Here is a 19310-nt window from a genome sequence, read left to right on the forward strand (position 1 = left end):
ATCGGAGACCATGTAGCCACACAAACAGGTGGTGGACTGGGTTTGTCACAGGTCTGAAGGAGGCAGGGAGTGATTGGAGGCACTATGGATGCATGGAAATGGCTGGACTAGGTCCGAGGTGGAGAAGAAGCTGGATGGAGCCCTATATGTTTTGCAGTCCTTGCAGAGTTTTGTCCAAACCCTTCTTTGATGGCTGGAAACACTATGGATTTGACTTCCTCCTCCTCCAAAACCAGCATATCTTGGAGGATCCACTATAGCCACCAGGCTATATGCATGGAAACAGTCACCAACCTGATTCTCCCCCACTCCTTCCCCCCGCCTTTGGACCTATTCTTGCTCCCTGACAGCCTGGCTACGTTGGTGTCATGCTCTCAGGTTCACCTCAGGTAACAATAACCCAAGGGATCCCTTCCTCTGGAAAGGTAGTTGCCAGTCACACCAGAGGGTCTGCATCTCTTCCTGGCTTTGCCCTTCCCACACATTCAGAGCCCCAGGCTCACACACACACATATATATATATATATATATATATATATAGGGCAATATTTATATTTAAATACAGCATGTCCAAAACATTTAAATGTCCCTAAAAGTCAGAGAATCTCTGATCTGACCTTAGAAGAGCTCTGTGAAGCTCAAAAGCTTGTGTCTTTCACCAATAGACGTTGCTCCTATAAAAGATATTACCTCCTTTGCCTTACTCTCAGAGAATCTCTGATAGTGTTAGGAAAAAAATAACATTTACTTTAATAAAATCTAGAGTGACTTAACCTGACAAATAATGTTCCTGCTGCAAGCCTCATTTGATACTTCTCCCTGTATTTTCAATATAGATATTAAAAAAACAATACCAAACCTTTAAAATATGTTACCAGAGGAAATAAAAGATTCATTTACAAATTTGTCCCTCCAAGTCTTCATTTGGGGGTAATCAGGGAAGTATTTTAAGGGTTAAACATAGAGGGAGAGTACTGCAAACAGAACCTGGACTATTCTATATGATTTTGATTTGTATGGACACTGATGACTTGAATCATCATTTCTTACTTAAGGGCAGCAGCCGTTATAACAGCAGTTTATAGCATCTGTTAGCAAAACATCTGTAAAATAGAATACAAGACCCATTTGTTCTGCAAATAAAAACTCAAAATAAATATTTTAATTGTCTAATGATTTTTAAATAGTAACCAGCCAAGACCAGCTGTTTTTGGCTTTTATAGTTTTTAGTACATCTTACAACTTGTTGCTGGAATTTAATATACACAAACCCATAATTTGTGTATATTAACACAAACACCAGGTTGCATATCCATCAAATAGGATGAAAATTCAAATGGTTGATCATTTTTTTATTGGTAAATAAACTTTTAGACTTCCAATTCGGTGTATTCCAAATGTTAAAAGTAACAAGAGCTTAGCTGAATGTGTGTTTCCTTAGATAACTTTGTAGGTGAAGAAGCATGGCCATCCAGAAAGAAAGCCCTACATTCTCTCTCTCACACACCCATAAAATATGAGGATTTTGTTGTTATAATAAAATTTTATCCAAAAATTTAATCATATTGTGCTACTTTTGGTAATCTGTTTGGCTATCATTATTTAGGTCACATTTTATACGACGGTTCTATTTATAAATAGTTTATAAAAGGTTAACAATTTATATAGATGTTTTAATAAATGGTTTATTGATTTTTATAGAATCCAACAGGTGCGTTGGTGACTTCTGACCTTGGCTTGTCAGAAATTGAAATGTTTTTCCATTGGAATATGCTGCTTCATCCAAATCAAAATAGTTTGCAGGAAAGGATTCATTTCCATGAAAGTTCTGTTTTGAAATATTTTTGCAAAAAAAAAAATTCAATATCATTGGAACATCCCATTTTGACATTTTCAAAATGAAAACTTCCATTTTCTGGGTCAAAATAACTTTGTTTAAAAAAATTAAGTTAATGTAGGGTAAAAAATAATTAGAATGGTGAAAATAGAAACAAAATATGTATAACTGATCAAAACAAAACATTTTGATTGACCTGATCTGAATTATTTTCAGATTTGCAGTTTGTAAAAAATTTTGAGATTTCAACTTTTCATCCCATTTGGGATGGCAAAAATTTAAGTCTCAAAAATTCTCACAGTATGGGAAAACCATTCCTCCTCCCCCCCCCCCGACTCTCTACCTCCTTCTCCTAATGAATTCAAACCACCTACAACTCATGTTTGTAGCATGTTTATAGTGTCTGTTAATCAATTTTTAACCCTTTGTACACTATTTAAAACTGGAACCTTAATGTAAAGTGTGACCATTATTTATATACCACCACATCCCTCCTAAAAAAATCTTACAATCTATGGCCCTGATTCAGTAAAGCATCTTTGTTCACAACAGCACTTAAACACATGCTTACCATTAAGAACATAAGAATGGCCATACTGGGTCAGACTAATGGTCCATCTAGCCCAGTATCCTGTCTTTTACAGTAGCCAATGACAGGTGCTTCAGAGCTAATGAACAGAACAGGTAATCATCAAGTGATCCATCCCGTTGCCAATGCCCAGCTTCTGGCAAAAGGCAGTCTCTGCCATCTGGCTAATAGCCATTGATGGACCTATCCTCCATGAACTTATTTAGTTCTTTCTTGAACACTGTTATAGTCTTGGCCTTAACAATATATTTTGGCAAGGAGTTCCACAGGTTGACTAAGAATTGTGCGAAGAAATATTTCCTTTTGTTTGTTTTAAACCTGCTGCCTATTAATTTCATCTGGTGACCCCTAGTTCTTATATTATGAGAATGAGTAAATAACACTTCCTTATGAGTCATGATTTTATAGAACACTAGCATATCCCCCTTTAATCATCTCTTTTCCAAGTTGAAAAGTCCCAGTCTTATTAATCTCTCCTCATATGGAAGCTTTTCCATGCCCCTAATTATTTTTGTTGCCATTTTCTGTACCTTTCCAATTCCAATATATCTTTTTGAGATGGGGTGATCAGATCTGCACACGGTATTCAAGATGTGGGCATACGATGGATTTATAAAGATTCAATATAATATTTTTGTGTTATTATCTAGCCCTTTCCTAATTTTTCCCAACATTCGGTTAGCTTTTTTGACTGCTGCTACACATTGAGAGGATGTTTTCGGAGAACTATAACAATGACTCCAAGATCTCTTTCAGGAGTGGTAACAACTAATTTAGACCCCATAATTTTATATATATAGTTGGGATTATGGTTTCCAATGTACATTACTTTACATTATTAACATTGAATTTAGTCGGCCATTTTGTTGCCCAGTCACCCAGTTTTGTAAGATCACTTTGTAACTCTTCACAGTCTGCTTTGGACTTAATTATCTTGAGTAGGTTTGTATCATTTGCAAATGTTGCCACCTCTCTATTTACCCCTTTTTCCAGATCATTTATGAATATGTTGAACAGTAATGTTTCCAGTACAAACCCCGGGGAACACCACTATTCACCTCTCTTCATTCTGAAAACTGACCATTTATTCCTACCCTTTGTTTCCTATCATTTAACCAGTTACTGATCCAGGAAAGGACCTTCCCTCTTATCCCATGACGGCTTATTTTGCTTAAGAGTCTTTGGTAAAGGACCTTGTCAAAGGCTTTCTGAAAATCTAAGTACACTATATCCACTGGATCACCCTTTTCCACATGTTTGTTGACCCCCCTCAAAGAATTCTAGTAGATTGGAGAGGCATGATTTCCCTTTACAAAAACCATGTTGACTCCTCCCCAACAAATCGTGTTCTTCTATGTGTCTGAAAACTCTGTTCTTTACTGTAGTTTCAACCAATTTGCTTAGTACTGAAGTTACTGGCCTATAGTTGACGGGATCACCTCTGGAGCCTTTTTAAAAAATACACATCACATTAGCTATCCTCCAGTCATCTGGTACAGAAGCTGATTTAAATGATAGGATATCACAGTTAGTAGATCTGCAATTTCACGTTTGAGTTCCTTCAGAACTCTTGGGTGGATACTATCTGGTCCTGACGACTTATTATTGTTTAATTTATCAATTTGTTCCAAAACCTTCTCTGATAACACCTCAATCAGGAATTGTTCATCAGATTTGTCACCTAAAAAAATGGCTCAGGTTTGGGAATCTGCCTCACATGCTCAGCCTCAAAGAATGATGCAAATAATTAACTTAGTTTCTCCGTAATAGCCTTTTCTTCCTTGAGTTCTCCTTTAGCATCTCAATCGTCCAGTGGTCCCACTGGTTGTTTGGCAGGCTTCCTGCTTCTGATGTACTTAATATTTTTTTTGTTCTTACTTTTTCTGAGTCTTGGCTAGCTGTTCTTCAAATTCTTTTTTGGCCTTCCTAATTATATTTTGACACTTCACTTGCAAGAGTCTATGCTTCTTTCTATTTTCCTTGATAGGATTTAACTTCCACTTTTTAAAGGAAGCCTTTTTGCCTCTAACTGCTTCTTTTACTTTGTTGTTTAGCCACAATGGCACTTTTTTGGGCCTCTTACTACGTTTCTGAATTTAGGGTATATATTTAAATTGAGCCTCTGTTACAGTGTTTTTTAAAAGTTTCCATGCAGCTTGCAGGGATTTCACTTTTGACACTTCTTCTTCTTCTTACAGCTTTTCCCGCACTAAGCAGGGTCACCAAAAAGGTTCATTATGGTCCTTCTCCATCTGATACGATCTTGTGTATCTTCTATCTTAAGTCCAACACTTTTCATGTCTCTTTTCAGCACATCTTTTCAACGGGGTCTTTGGCCTTCCTCTCTTCTGTGGTCCTGGGGGCTCCATTTCCAACACTCTTCTCGTCACATGGTCCTGTGGAAGAACCCAAACTCAGGGGTCCTTACTTACATGTCCGTTGACCAGCAGATGGTCCAAATTAAGCCAGACAGCAGTTTAGCAAAATCAAGAGTTTATTCCTTACGTAAAGAAGGTGGTCCCTATATGCTAGGGGCGACCTTAAACATTCATTTCTAAAAGCTTTTATAGCCTTACACAAACAAGTCTTTTTATGTCACAGTTTCCATGGCAATACATACTAAAAAAAACTGCTTATCTAGGAATTTTTGGCCCAGTATTTTCAACTGTCCCTATCTAAGTTGCAAGGTCTTCCTCCGCATTCCACCCCTGCCGGCACCTAGGTCCCATAACTATTTCATTACTGCTAAAATTTCTTAGACTAAATAGCTGCTAGAAAGACATTTTCCATCTCAGGCTTTTGCAGCCATTCCTATAGATCAGTTCTCATAAGAAACAGAGACTCCATCTTCTTTTCCCTCCACATTCCTCGCCTCGTTGCATTATATGTCCATACCATCTCAATCCCTTCTCCTTCAACTTTGTTGCTATCTCTATCACTTTCAGAGTCCCTCGAATGTACTCGTTCCTTATCTTATCCTTCTTTGTTACACCACAAATCCATCGCAACATCCTCATTTCATTCACATTCAGCCTAGTCTCCTCTTTTAACATTGTCGCCCACGTTTCTGCACCATATGTTAGTGCCAGTCGCACAACAGTTTTGTATATCTTCCCTTTCAGTTTAACGGGTATTTTCCTGTCGCAAAGCACACTTCTACATTTTGTCCAGTTGTTCCATGCTGATTGTACTCTTTGCTTTATTTCTGCACCCATACCACCATCCTCTTGTACCACAGATCCAAAGTACTTGAAGCTTTCTACCTGTTTGATTTCTCCTCCTTCAATTTTCACTGGTGCCTCCCATTCCCTATGAGTTCCACTAAATGTACAAATCAACAATTGTGTCTTTGTTCTGCTCATCCTCATTCCTCTGTCCTCTAGTATTTTTATCCAACGTTCTAGATTTTCCTCCATGTTTTCTTCTGAACCTCCACACAACACAATGTCATCAGCAAAAAGCATTGTTCCCGGGGGATCCTTTCTCACACCCTTGGTAACCACATCCATTACTATCAGAAATAGAAATGGACTCAAGGCAGATCCTTGGTGCAGTCCTACTTTTACCTCAAAGTTCTTCCCTCTTCCTGCTGAGCATCTTACTGAAGTCTTGGTTTCAGACATATCTTGAATCAATCTGATGTAGTTCTCAGGAACCCCTCGCTTTCTTGCACATCTCCACACTTCCTCTCTTGGCACCTGGTCATAGGCCTTTTCGATATCTATAAACATAATTCTCAAATCCCTTTGTCCTTCTCGGTGCTTCTCCATTTTCATCTTAGTGCAAAGATAGTATCCGTTGTGCTTTGGCCTGGCATAAATCCAAACTGACACCGATCAATTTCCACTTCATTTTGTAGCCTTTTGTCTATCACTCTCTCCCATATCTTAAATGTGTGAGGTAAAAGCTTGATTCCATGGTAGTTCTTACATTCCAGTCTATCTCCTTTTCCTTTATATATTGGTACTATATATATATATATATATGTGTCCTGGTTGTCAAGAAGGCTAATAGCATATTGGGCTGCATTAGGAGGAGCATTGCCAGCAGGTCACGGGAAGTGATTATTCCCCTCTATTTGGCATTGGTAAGGCCGCATTTAGAGTATTGTGACCGGTTTTGGGACCCCCACTAAAAAAAGGATGTAGACAAGTTGGAGAGAGTACAGCGGAGGGAAACAAAAATGATTAGGGGGCTGGAGCACAGGACTTATGAGGAGAGGCTAAGGAAACTGGGCTTGTTTAGTCTGCAAAAGAGAAGAATGGGAGGGATTTGATAGCAGCCTTTAACTACCTGAAAGGGAGTTCCAGGGAGGATGGGGCTAGGCTGTTCTCGGTGGTGGCAGATGACAGAACAAGGAGCAATGGTCTCAAGTTGCAGTGGGGGAGATCTAGGTTGGACATTAGGAAAACGTTTTTCACGAAGAGGGTGGTGAAGCACTGGAATGGGTTACCTAGGGAGGTGGTGGAATCTCCATCTTTAGAGGTTTTTAAGCTGAGGCTTGACAAAGCCCTGGCTGGGATGATATAGCTGAGGTTAGTCCTGCTTTGAGCAGGGGGTTGGACTAGATGATCTCCTGAGGTCCCTTCCAACTCTACTATTCCATGATTCTATGATTCTCTAAGATTAAGGCATTCTTTCAGTGACCATAATACTATTAAACACATGACACAGTACTTCAGCCCCATGTCACCAAGATACTTCCACACTTCGACTGGGATTTCATCTGTCCCAACAGCCTTATTATTCTTCATCTCTTGTATCACCCTCTTTACTTCTTCCATCTTGATACATTGTATTACATTTTGGCTTCGATCTGTTTCCTCAATCTCTACCCGTGGGTTCTCCTCATTCATAAGCCACTGGAAGTACTGTATCCATCTTTCTTTTATTTCTTCATCCTTCAACAGTGCCACTCCATTTTCATCTTTCACAATTCAGACTTTAGTAACATCCTTACTCGCTCTATCTCTGGCCGCAGCTCTCCTATAGATATCTTTCTGTCCTCCAGGCTGATCTAAGCTCTCATAAAATTCCTTCATTGCTCTTGCTCTTTGTTTTGCTACTACTCTCTTCGTTGCAACTTTCGATTTCTTGTACTCCTCCCTATCTGCCTCTGATCCTGATAGTTTCCATCTACGTAGTTTCTCCTTTTTCTCTTTGATGGCTCTGTCTGCTTCTTCGTTCCACCACCAGGTTTCTTTTCCAGTCTTACTCCTATCTGATGACCAACCACAGACCTCTTCCCCTACTCTTTTAATCTGATCTTCCAACTCTCTCCATTGTTTTTCTACATTTTCAGGTGTGAATACATCCATTTAGATTAATATGTCTTTCAACCTAGTCGCACATACCTCTCTAATAGCCGCATCTTTCAGTTTCCACCATCTTATTCGGCGCTCCTGCTTAACTCTTTGTCTTGATAATCATTTAGTTAGCCTTAGCTTCACTACAAGTACTCTTCACTTTTGGCTTTTGATTTCACTTTTGACACTATACCTTTTAATTTCTGTTTAACTAACATCCTCATTTTTGTGTAGTTCCCTTTTCTGAAATTAAATGCTACTGTGGTGGACTACTTTGGTCTCGTCCGTTCCTCTCCCACCTCCACATAGGGATGTTAAATTTTATTCTGATATGATCACTATTACCAAGAGGTTCAGCTATATTCTCTCTTGGCCCAGCTCCTGTGCTCAATTTAGGACTAAATCAAGAACTGCCTCTCCTCTTGTGGGTTTCAGAACTAGCTGCTCCAAGAAACAATCAGTTAAGTCATTAATCCCAATGGGTTTTTAAACAAGTTCTTAAATTAAGCTTGTGCTTAAATGCCTGTGTGAAGCAAGGCCTAGGGCTCCAGCCCTATTGTGATTTAAGCACAAGTACTCCTATTGGTAACTTTACATACTGGCTTAAAGTCTGCAGGGTCAGTACACAACATACAGATAAAATGGGTGAGTGAATTCCTTTTTCCAAGTTTCATGCTTATTTTTTGTTTATTTTTCATTTTGCCTGTTTTCCGTGGGTAGAACTTTTGCCATTACTGATTTTCTGTTGTAACTAAGGGTGAGCAAAGAGCAGGATATTATTTAAGATAAAATTTTGTGAAGTACTCACAATTTTTCCTTTCACCTGTTTTTCTTATAATTTAACTTCACTTCCCTTAATATCTGACCGAGCAATGTTTGAATATATCTGAAGTGTGGCTTTGATTGTGTGTCTGTAAGTGATGCTCTGATACAATTTAATACAACTATCTGACCCAATTTCTGTTTCTGAAATTCATACACAATTATCTGAGACCAAAATTGCCAGGGTTTACTTGAATACACCACTGTTATCTCAAATTGAGTCCAGCTCTGGTCACAGTTCACTTTCCCATTTTATTTTCCCAATTTCTTTTGTCTTTTTATATTTTTAACTCTGGCTTATTTTGTGGAAGAGGTCAAACATTGCCTATATTAAATTTTGTTCAAAATTTCTTTGTTTAAATTATAAATTTCAACAAAAAAGAATTATACTTTCAACAAAAAATATGTTTCATTGTTTGACCAGCATTATCATCTTTCCTTCCTTTTCCTTGCCACCTGCTTTCCTTTCCTTTCCTTTGGCAACTTATCCTTCTTCCAAATCTCCTCTTTTGACCCATTCAAGAGAGTCTTCTTCTCTTTACTCCTACATAGGGGCCTGATCCAAACCTCATTATCCGGCCCTTGCAGAACAAAATACAAGAGGCAATGGTTTTGGTTTCATTAGGTTGCAACTTTATTCACTTAAAATATCCAGGAGAACCCAGCAACAATTTTTCAGTGCAGGTCATCATCCTTTCCTTAATCATTTCCTCATGATCCTCAACCAGGTCCCAGCTATTCTGTTGCTGGGTTTTTTTCCCCCCTCCCCTTGCCTGATGTGAAAGGGGATTATAAAAGGTGGAGTGTCGACTCCCTCTTTTCTAGATATCTAAGCCCCCTAACCCTTCCTTAAAGAGGACTAGTTAAAGGAAGGGAGTGAGCTCCCCACTGTATGAGATGTAGACGCCCCAATGCTTACCTGCACTGGACATCATCCTCAAATTTTAAATACTAAATGGTAACATTCTAACCTAATTCCCCCTACTTCACTCCACAGGGTTCCAGACCCACTGTGGGGAAGGCAAAAAATCACCCCCACCTTCGCCAATCAAGCAGGGAAGATAAAATTCCTTCCAAGCTCCACCCAGGAAAATGGGCAACTAGAGTAGTGCCCACAATGGGTCAAGAGGGAGACTTGTCTGTCTGCCAAGTTCATGGGTGGGTGGCTGCTGCCAGACTGATCCTGGTAAAAGAGGGCAATGCCTGCCTCCCCCATGCTTCTGGTCAGCAGGAAGAGCAATGCAGTGACCTTCTCCAGACCTGGGCCCAACTGCTTTCTGCCATTCCTGTCCCCTCTTCCACCCTCTTGCCCAACTGTTGTATGGGTACCCTTAAATGGGCAATGCCTCCCCCCCTTTTTTTCCAGACAAAGACCTCCCTTCTTCCCCCCCCCCCCCCAATACGAAAGTTTACAGCAAGCACATTGAAATCAGTGAAAAGACTCCCCTTGGACTTTGGTCATACCCTAAATGAGCAGGTCAGCAATTAGTTCTGGCTTGGGATGTCAGCATGCTGTCAAGGCTGTTCAAACTTCTCTGGTCATCTAAGGCATGAACCTGAAAGGGGCTGTGAGTCCTTAATTCCCATTGCAGCTGTTGGCATCAGAGGGAAGTCAGCACTAGATTGGTGGAATATTTTCAAAATTTGGTGGAGTTTTTCACTGAAACATCAAATTTCAACACAAAAAAGGAAGAAAATTTTATTTCTTCCCTCCGGTTTTCCTATTTCAGTTCAGCATCTTATTGAAAATACTTAGCTCCTTCCAAATCTGGGCTGACAGTCAACAGCTGTCACAAATCTATTGGTGGTATGAAGGGTGGTTTTTGCGCTGAGACAGGCTTGGTCTATACTTCAACATTATGTCAACTTTGCTAGGGCTGTCAGGGATATGAAAAAAACATGGCCCTGGCTAGCATAGTTATGCTGACAAAACCCTAGTGCAGATGCAGCTCTGTTGATGGAGAAGGCTTCTGCTAACGTTGCTGGGGGAGGTGGTGTTCCTACACTGACAAAAAAACTCCTTCTGATGGTGTCAGCTGCGTCTGCACTAGGGACCTCTGCCAGCATAGCTATCTCAACATAGGCTTTATAAGAGCCACGCATGGAATGTGGCTGTGGCTGCAGATACTGTTTTCCATGGCAAAATAAATAAATGTAATTAGTTTTATGGGTTATTTAAAGTCTGATGGAGTCCATCACTGTGTAGATTTTCAAGACTGAATGAACTGTCAGAGAGATAAAAGGCCAAAGAATGTGTCCAGTTAATAATCATTGCTCAGCTGGGCTGTCTGCATTCAAAAGATAAAAGAAATGTTTAAAATACAGATTGTTGCATCCCATCCTCACTGATGGACTGACTCTCAGGACTTGGATTGATGGTACCATGTGGCACAAGACATAGAAATGCAGTAATAAAATCTGTAATGGTATGCTAAACATTGCTCGTCACTATGGCTAGTAACGTTCCCCCATCTCTAGCACATAGGATGGTAAGTTTAAGTCTCACCCAAGAGTTTGTCTCAAACCCACTGTTGTGAGTTGGTCTCATTCCCAGTCCTGTTCCTGCAGGTATAGGGAAAGCTGGACTGTTAAAGTAACTAAACCAATATCAAATCTAAAAGCTTTTCAGGTAAAAGTCAAAAATTCTGTGGCAGTTTTCATAATACATAGGCAATGACAATGGTCTCTTGGCCAAAAATCTCTACTACAAATGAAAATGTTCTTCAGTCATCCAAAGCTATTTGCGAACTATGTTGAATATGCAATGGATGCTCTATTTTCTCACAAAAATACTACAATACCGGTATCTAGTTAACTATTATAATGGAATATGAGTTATTTAAAATCAGGATCCCTTTTCTTCACTATTTTAAATGTCACTAGATAATATCTGCTGCATTGATATATAAGGAGACAATAGTAGATTAGCTACCAGATTGACATGGTTTGTTAATCCGGTAGGAGCTATGTGCTTAATTACCTAATATTCTTAGCATGACTGATGAAAGACAAGATGAGGCTGGGGGTGGGGCACAAATGTAAGAATATCATAGTTATTGTAATGGAGAAAACAAGTACATTCCTATCTGAACTGTATTTTTGCCTGCAGGAAACAAACTAAACAAATTCAGGAACAGCTGAAAGAGACAGAGAATGGGAAAACCTACAGCCTAAATGCTTCCAGCATGATGACAAAATCAGAAACCATGGCACAAAGCCGAGTCCAGCTGCAAAATGTAAGTAATTTTGCCAACTGCAATGCTTAATAGTCTGGCTGAGTTTGTGGTGTTGATAGCATTAGATAGCATGTTGCTATTACTCACATATAACCTTAATTCACACTGTGATTGGCAGAAGAATGAGGGAAAGATATTTCCCTTTACTTTCAACTTATTGTAAACTGTCCAATATAATCTATTAAGAATAAAAATGGTTCTGCATATGAAGTTTGTATGGATTTGTCATTTTAAACTCCAGCTTCTAAATAGTTCCAAAAGCTAGAACTAAATGTACGCATGTAGGCCAATATAAAAAAATAGAAGGACGATGCCCCAATGAAGAAACATCCTGCAGACTTGACTTAGATGAAAAAATATCAGACCACAACCAAAAGAGTTTAGTTGTCCATAAATAGCTTGGTACATACTCAGCTATGGTCTGAATCCAGTTACATGTTGTTTGACATGCAATCCCACAAACATCAGATATGTAGAAAAAACAAAGACTGAAACAAGGAAATTGTGTGGGGTAAATCCCACAGTATTTGTTATGTTCCTAGTCACTTTCCAAAGGATGTCTCTCCCCTCCCCACTTTCCCAAAGTAGGCACTGTTAGTACTCTCCACTTTTAATGAGCAAAGATATGTGAAGAAAGGAACAAAGACATTGGAACAAGAGAACAAAGTCCCAGAATTACAGCATAATAGGGAATTACACACGATGCACTAAAGCCTTTCCAAATGCTTAAATCTTTCTGAGTTTTTATTTTATTTGTGAATCTCAGAAATCATCACACAAAGTGCCATTTACATTGTGCTGAACAGATGTACTAAGACAATGAAATGTAGAGCCCATAAATGAGAATCCTGTCTTTTTCTCAAATGTTGTTAAGCTTCATTTTACCACAGTTGTAGATTTGTTTTTTTCTTTGTAATAGGTGAGAGAAACAATAGGTTTTCATCATGGATCACAATTCAGTATTCCATAAATTAAAAGTTACCCCTTAACCTCTCATCTTCCATACCAGTTCCAGCTGAGGGGTTGTCAGACCCTATAAAATTAGAGTGGTTTCTGTCTAGCCAGATTCCCTCCACCCCACACCCCCCCAAACTCAGATGCAGCAGGAAATGGAAAGAACATTTGTACCTCTGAGTCAATATTACAAATATTTCTTTAAACCCCTCTCCACAGGTGGCTAATTTCATACTGTAGCCTCATCCACACTTTTGCTGAAATTTATTTGCTGAACTGGTTTAAAGGTCTGATCCAAATCCCACTGAAGTCAATGGAAATCTTTTCAATGAACCCCCATGGACTTTGAATAAGGCCCTAAAATATGGGTCCACATTAATCGATAATATATATGCTTTTATGCTGCCTCAGTGATGCAGTCCACTTGTAAACTCAGTTCAACAGCCAGTTAAGCGAGAGTTACAGCTATTTTGTATCACTGGAGGAGCGCTAAGTGGCTGGCTCATAATTGTGAATATGGTGGTCATTTTTAACCAGTTCACACTAACTTACTTTAAATGTAGTTTAGCTGAGTAGAGTGGGTGGGGTCAACTTTGTTTAAACTTTGCCTGAAACGATGTAAAACTGTTTAGAACCAGTTTAGCAAATGCAGATTGAATACAAGTCTAGACAGAACCTCCTTTGTGGAAGGGAGGACTTTTGGATGATCATACGCTGGTCATTAAAGGTTTGCTTCTTTTTTTGTGAAGAGTAGCTTCAGTAAACTGACCTACTCCCAACTCATGTTACCTATTAAAATTCCTCCTGTTTTAGTTTCATCTGGTTCAGTTACTCTTTACTTTCTCCCTTTCTTCTTCTTCTCCTTGTGTTCTTGTCACAAAATAGATGTTTTTCCAGAACTGTGCACAAGCAATAGCTCTTTTCATCACTGCAGTGAGGTCCTTCTATGTACAGGTCTCCCCAAATAGTCAGCAAATGAGTAGGCGCTCCATGGTCTGCACCTCACCGCACTTGTATTTATTTGTGTCATTAGAGTAGCCTCTTTGGATCATATTAGGCTTTGTTCTGCTAGTTTGCATGCACAAATCGTTCAGGCAGTGCTGTACTGACCAGTCTGTATCGGCCCCTCCAGGAAGGTCCTTCTGGAGTTCCAGATCTATTTCAGTGCATCCAACTGCGCTTAGTCTTTCATTCCATAACTTCAGTCGTGCCTTGCCAGCAGTTGTATCCAAAGGCACTACACTGGTTATAATACTGTTTCACGATATAATAAATTTTATTACTCCTGTGTGACCATATAATTGATGTCTTTGATCTTCCATCTGCCATTATCTTTCCCTTTGGCTTGCTTCCTTCCTCCTGATATCAGGTGGTACAACGTCAACCGGTAAGTATAGGCTATCCTTTGTTGTTGGCTTTAGACATCCTGTTATTGCACGACAACTGTTGCTTAAAACAGGGTCTAATTTCTTCGCATGGGCAGATCATTTCCACACTGGATATGCATACCCTGCTATGGAGTGCCACAAGGCAATAGCAGTGCTTCACAAAGTAGCTGTATTGGCTCCCCACTTTGAGGTAACCAACTTTTGAAGGATGTTGTTACGGGCACTAACTTCCCGTTTCGTCTTCTCTACATGTGCATTGAAGGAAAGTGTTTGGTCCAATGTTACCCCCAGGTAGAAAGGGTCAGATGATTAGCAAGTGGGATTCCATCCCAGGTGATGTTTAGTTTCCGCTTGGCTTCTCGATGGCATAGGTGAAAGGTTGTTGCCTGTGTATTGGTAGGGTTGGCACAAAGCTGATTCTTCTTCTATCATTACAAAAATGGTTGTGGAGGATTGCTGATTCAGAATAACTATCTTCTATGTTTCCAGCACAATTGCAGGTGAAGTGAAGTCTGTCAAGTGCTTTTTTGTGATCCTTTGTTCTAATATATGCTGTATACACTAGGTCTCAAATATTGCTCTGTATCTTGTCTCTCTTTCCCTTTCATTTTAATTCAGTCAAATATATTTTACTCCAACGTTGTAAATAATTATTTAGTGTCTTTTGAGCATTTGACAAACGCACCATAAGCTTCACTGATGTCCTATTCTATTGTCGTCATAATAATGCTTATTATGTCCCTTATAATGGTCATGATGGCTAAAGGGGTAGTTTGTGGATTCCAGTTTTGAGGGATTTGAAATAATAAACAATAACAATGATTTTCAGCCAAAGTTTGCTTTCCAGCCTCTGCTGTTCAGAATGGTGATTACCAATTATGGTAATTAACACACAGTTTCCAGATCTTGTTGCTGTTGGCAGGGAGATGCTCTAGCCTTGCTTTTAATCTGTTTTCCCATTGGGAGCAAGGATACTGAGGAAGAAAAATAGAATGACCTTGCATGGTTAAGGGTGTAGTGCAATAGCACAGGGTAATAATGGTTTCTATTGTTGGAAAGACTTTAGTGCAGGAAGGAACTTCATTAAATATTCACAAACCATCACAGTTAAACAAACAAACAAACCAATCTACAAACAAAAAATCTTTCAAGCTAGTTCTAAAACATGGGAAAATGCATAGAAAAGGAAATATATCAACCCTTAGGGGGTAAATCCTGCTTCCTCTTCAAAAGCTGTAATGGGGTTCTTCTGTGAAAGGACAGAGGGCAGGATAGTGATGGGGAGGAAGACCATTCCCACGAAGAAATGGAGGTATGTTGGGGCCACACCGCACTACTTCAGTCCTGAGCTGTAGTAGCCTCCATGGAACTTTGCGTCAGCAGCTCACAATCTGTTGATGATGGGAAGGATTCCATACACAGTCTGGAAACTTCTCATTAGTACCCAGACCAGCTACTTAGGCAAGGCGTTGGGCTGAGAATTTGGCTCCCTCAGTGCGTATTGTTGTCTGGATCCTACTCTCATTGAAGTCAATGGCAAAATTCAAAGTGACTTCAATGGGAGTATGATCAAACCTGTGCCATGGTAAAAGATGGATGATGAAGACGCCACCCTCAAAAAATTAGAATTGCTTATATGGCAACCATGTCATTGGAAATATTTAGAAACTACTGAACCCTGATAATTGACAATGGGGGAAACCTCAGAAGGGTTGGATATTTGATTTTCATATCTACCCCAAAACTTTGCATGCTTCTATAAATCTTTGATGTCTTCTCCTTGCCCACCCGGTGATGTGGATCCTCCAAATCTCCCTCCCTCTTTCCTACCTCACAAGCTCTTTCTCGCTTCCCTCCCAGCAAATGCTCCCATATTTAACTCTTCCCTCTCCAAACTGGGTCTGGTGACTCCTCCAAATTTCATACCTGCCTTATTTTCTCTCCTGTTATCTGTAATAGTTGTGAAACTGGGTAAGGCAGACACTGTTTGTGTGAGGTTTATGACTTTAATAAAGTCAAAAGGCTGTGGTATTTCAGGCCACTTAAACATGTGCCGCATGCTAATCTAGAGGTTGGTACATTTTGTTGGTTGGTGAAGTGGAAGAGGTTGCATTCTGAGGGTACAGAGCACAATCAGTGGTATTCAGCTGACTATGCAAAGAGGCTGACTTTAAAGGAGCTTGACTAATTGCAGTGCAGGGCACCTCCTCTTCCCCTGCCCCCCTCCCCTTTTAACTAGATATCGGTAAATCAGATTTGTATGGTTTGTCGTTTGAAAGGCACTCAGGGTTTCTGTTAAGGAGAGGTACTATGTAAATGTAAAAAAATTACTATTGTAGATAAACCCTGTATTTCATTTTGAACCAAGCGTTCAAATGGATTATAAATTTTAATTTCACTCTAGTCTAACTCATTATATTTGCAGCTGTCATAGGAAAAAAAATGGATTAATAAAAATCAATGCTCGTGATAGCCCACCTTTGTGCCAATTAAAGCTTTCTTTACAACAGCTTGATTATGAAAATCACATACAAGGTTAAAAACTCTGGATGTTTGCTTTCAAAATACTTTCCATTTGTAATACAGTCTCTTGCTGCATCCTAAACTAAATGTTATCTGGTTGGAATTCTTGTTTCAAATTGCATGGTTTAACAAATGAATCTGAAGTGTGAGACGTTCCCTTAAATTCATTAAACATTCATATGGAAGGGTTGCTTCTTACAGTCATTTAACAAGATGTGAAATAAATGCTCAAGTTAAGCAACATGATATTCAGAAAGCAACAGAGATTGCTGATGATATGAAATGTAGAAACAATAGAATTCAGGTTGTTCACATCCTTTCTTTTTGTTTCTCCCTTCAGGAGAATATCCACAGCCAGGAAAAGAAGGCTGAGTGGTATTGCCTGTGCAGATCCACATTGTAGCAGGCATGTGAGCTACAGAACCTTTGGTATTAAATGTGTTGAGGGGGCTTATGCCACACTGAGATCCATATGTTCCAGAAATGGTCCCAGTCTCTACTCCTCCTCAATTTCTTACTGCTTGAAAGCATTCAAAGAATGTCTCTGGAGGAGAGAAGTAGGGAGAATGAGTGTGGATTTGCAAGCGCAATACACTTGGAGAGCTTCATTTACCAGTAGATTACATTCCTTTCTTCTTTATAAATTTCTTCTGCAGGTCCACCCTCCCCATCCCCCGTACCAGACTAACCAGCACTTCCATGCTCCACTGTAATAAGGGGGTAAAGTTTATACCTCTGCCACATTACAGACCTGCCACCCCTGATCAGGACTGAAGCATCACCTTTCCTAACTAAACTTCTATCCTAAGTCTTGAGTCAAGAGAGTGGCTTCATAAATTAGACTTTCAAGTAATGGCATATTTTAGGAATAGACACATTCTTAGCAAAGGGAGCTTTACTCCTCTCCTAGAACATACACTTTAACCAATGGGACACCCATGGATAATGTAATGGTTTACATTCAAAGCACAAACTATTTAGAAAGATCTAAGCAGAAAGGCTGTGGCCCTTGTCTTTGTTCCATAAATTATAAACAGTTTGGAATACTTATGAAGAGGATTAGTTCTTTCTAAATCCTAAATAAGTTGGCATTTAACCTAGAACATCTGCAACCTTACCTCCCTTGGCTGGTTATGAGGCTTAGGAAAAAACATCAGAAGAGCTGTAGATTTATGTGAAAATCTAGACATCTCCCCTTAACCTGGTATATTGCAAGGGATTATTATCCTTTGTTTAGAGTCTTTTAGCCATTTTGCAGTCCACACAACACAGATGGCCAAAAGCTTTCTGAAGCATCAAATACTTTACTACTTAAAATACAAATATGATACATCTACCATCATCCACTAATTTTGTAATTCTATAAAACAAAACAGCAATCTTGTTTGTTAGGGAAGAATTATTATTTATAAACTCCTACTGCTTATGGCTTGCAATTCTATTACCCTCCCCCCCAGGTGTTTACTAAGCTTTTTCTCTTAACATTGCTTCCATTATTTTGTTAGGGATATAGTTTGGACTAATATTATAGTAATGGTCAGGATTATTTTCTTGTTTGAACAGTGCTGCTCCATTTATTATTTCCTATTTCCTTCCCATTTGTCTGTTAAAAAAAAATAAATCTGGGGTGTCTCGGACATGGATCAAATGTTCTAATACTTTACCTGTTATTTATCAATAATTATTTTTACCTCTTTACTAGTTGTTCAAACTTCTTTTGTGATTTTTTTCTTGTTAAAGACATATTTAGTGCCATTATTGTTGAGTCATCATTGTTAAATTCCATCCTACGCTTGTCTAGTACTACCTCTTTTTCCACGATATATTTGCAAAATCCCTGTAACCCTTAGCATTCAATCATAAAGGGTCAGATTGTTTTTGTTCTTAATGCAGGTACTTTGGGGAGTAAGAGGGAATAAGTTCCCTCTGTCCCTGTGTGACCACATTAGCATTCCCTAAACTGTAGGGAGTAGAGATGATCACCTGCTATTCCTCCCCTTGCTCATGCAAGTGACAAAGACACTTGGAGATGTACAATGAGAATGATCCACCTTTCTTATCCTTGGAAGAAAAGGCAGGAAATTGAGACTCACTGTAGCTCTTCCTGGATGGGGGAAAGGAGGAACAACCATACTACAATGCTCAAGCTGACCCCAAGGTCGCATTTCAGTCATTTTGCTTTGTTATCTGTATCTAGGCTGCAAGTCTTTTTGTACTCAGCACGTTCTTGTTGGTCACTGCCTATTTCTTCCATTTCCACTAAAGGTTTCCTTTAACCCTCATAATTTTGAGTAGCCCCTTGTGAAACAAACTGGGCCAAATTCTTGTATTCCCCTTGATCAGGGAAACTGTGGGTTGTCAACCTAATTCAAGTGACTTTTAGGAATTCCAGGCCTCTTTTCAGTGGACTTTAAAACTTTTTTCCTCTGCACCTTACTCTGTAGATCTCTTAATTCCCCATCACCTTCTTTCCTGATGTCTAATACCCTTGTTCTGCTGCATTTTGTGGTCTCATTCTTCACCATGCTTGGTTCAAGTGCTTGTGGTCATTTATTCTAAACTTTCCTATTATTCTCATATTCCTTGCTATCAGGGATAAATCCCTTTTTCAATCTTGTCACTTTTTGCTGGTGTGTGAAAAAAAGTGAATTATTT

General features: G+C 39.3%; 1 protein-coding gene across 1 annotated transcript in view; it reads left to right on the top strand.

The window, feature by feature from the left end:
- Positions 1 to 19310, top strand: part of NRG3 (neuregulin 3) — a 752789-nt gene that overhangs the window by 703552 nt on the left and 29927 nt on the right. The window contains 1 exon segment of the mRNA XM_067552466.1: positions 11664 to 11790. Coding sequence (XP_067408567.1) covers positions 11664 to 11790 — 127 coding nt within the window.

Source organism: Emydura macquarii, unplaced genomic scaffold, assembly GCF_026122565.2.
Source record: "Emydura macquarii macquarii isolate MOO-44397 ecotype Brisbane River unplaced genomic scaffold, CSIRO-AGI_Emac_v2 contig_1390, whole genome shotgun sequence".
In the NCBI taxonomy this organism is placed as follows: Eukaryota; Metazoa; Chordata; order Testudines; family Chelidae; genus Emydura; species Emydura macquarii.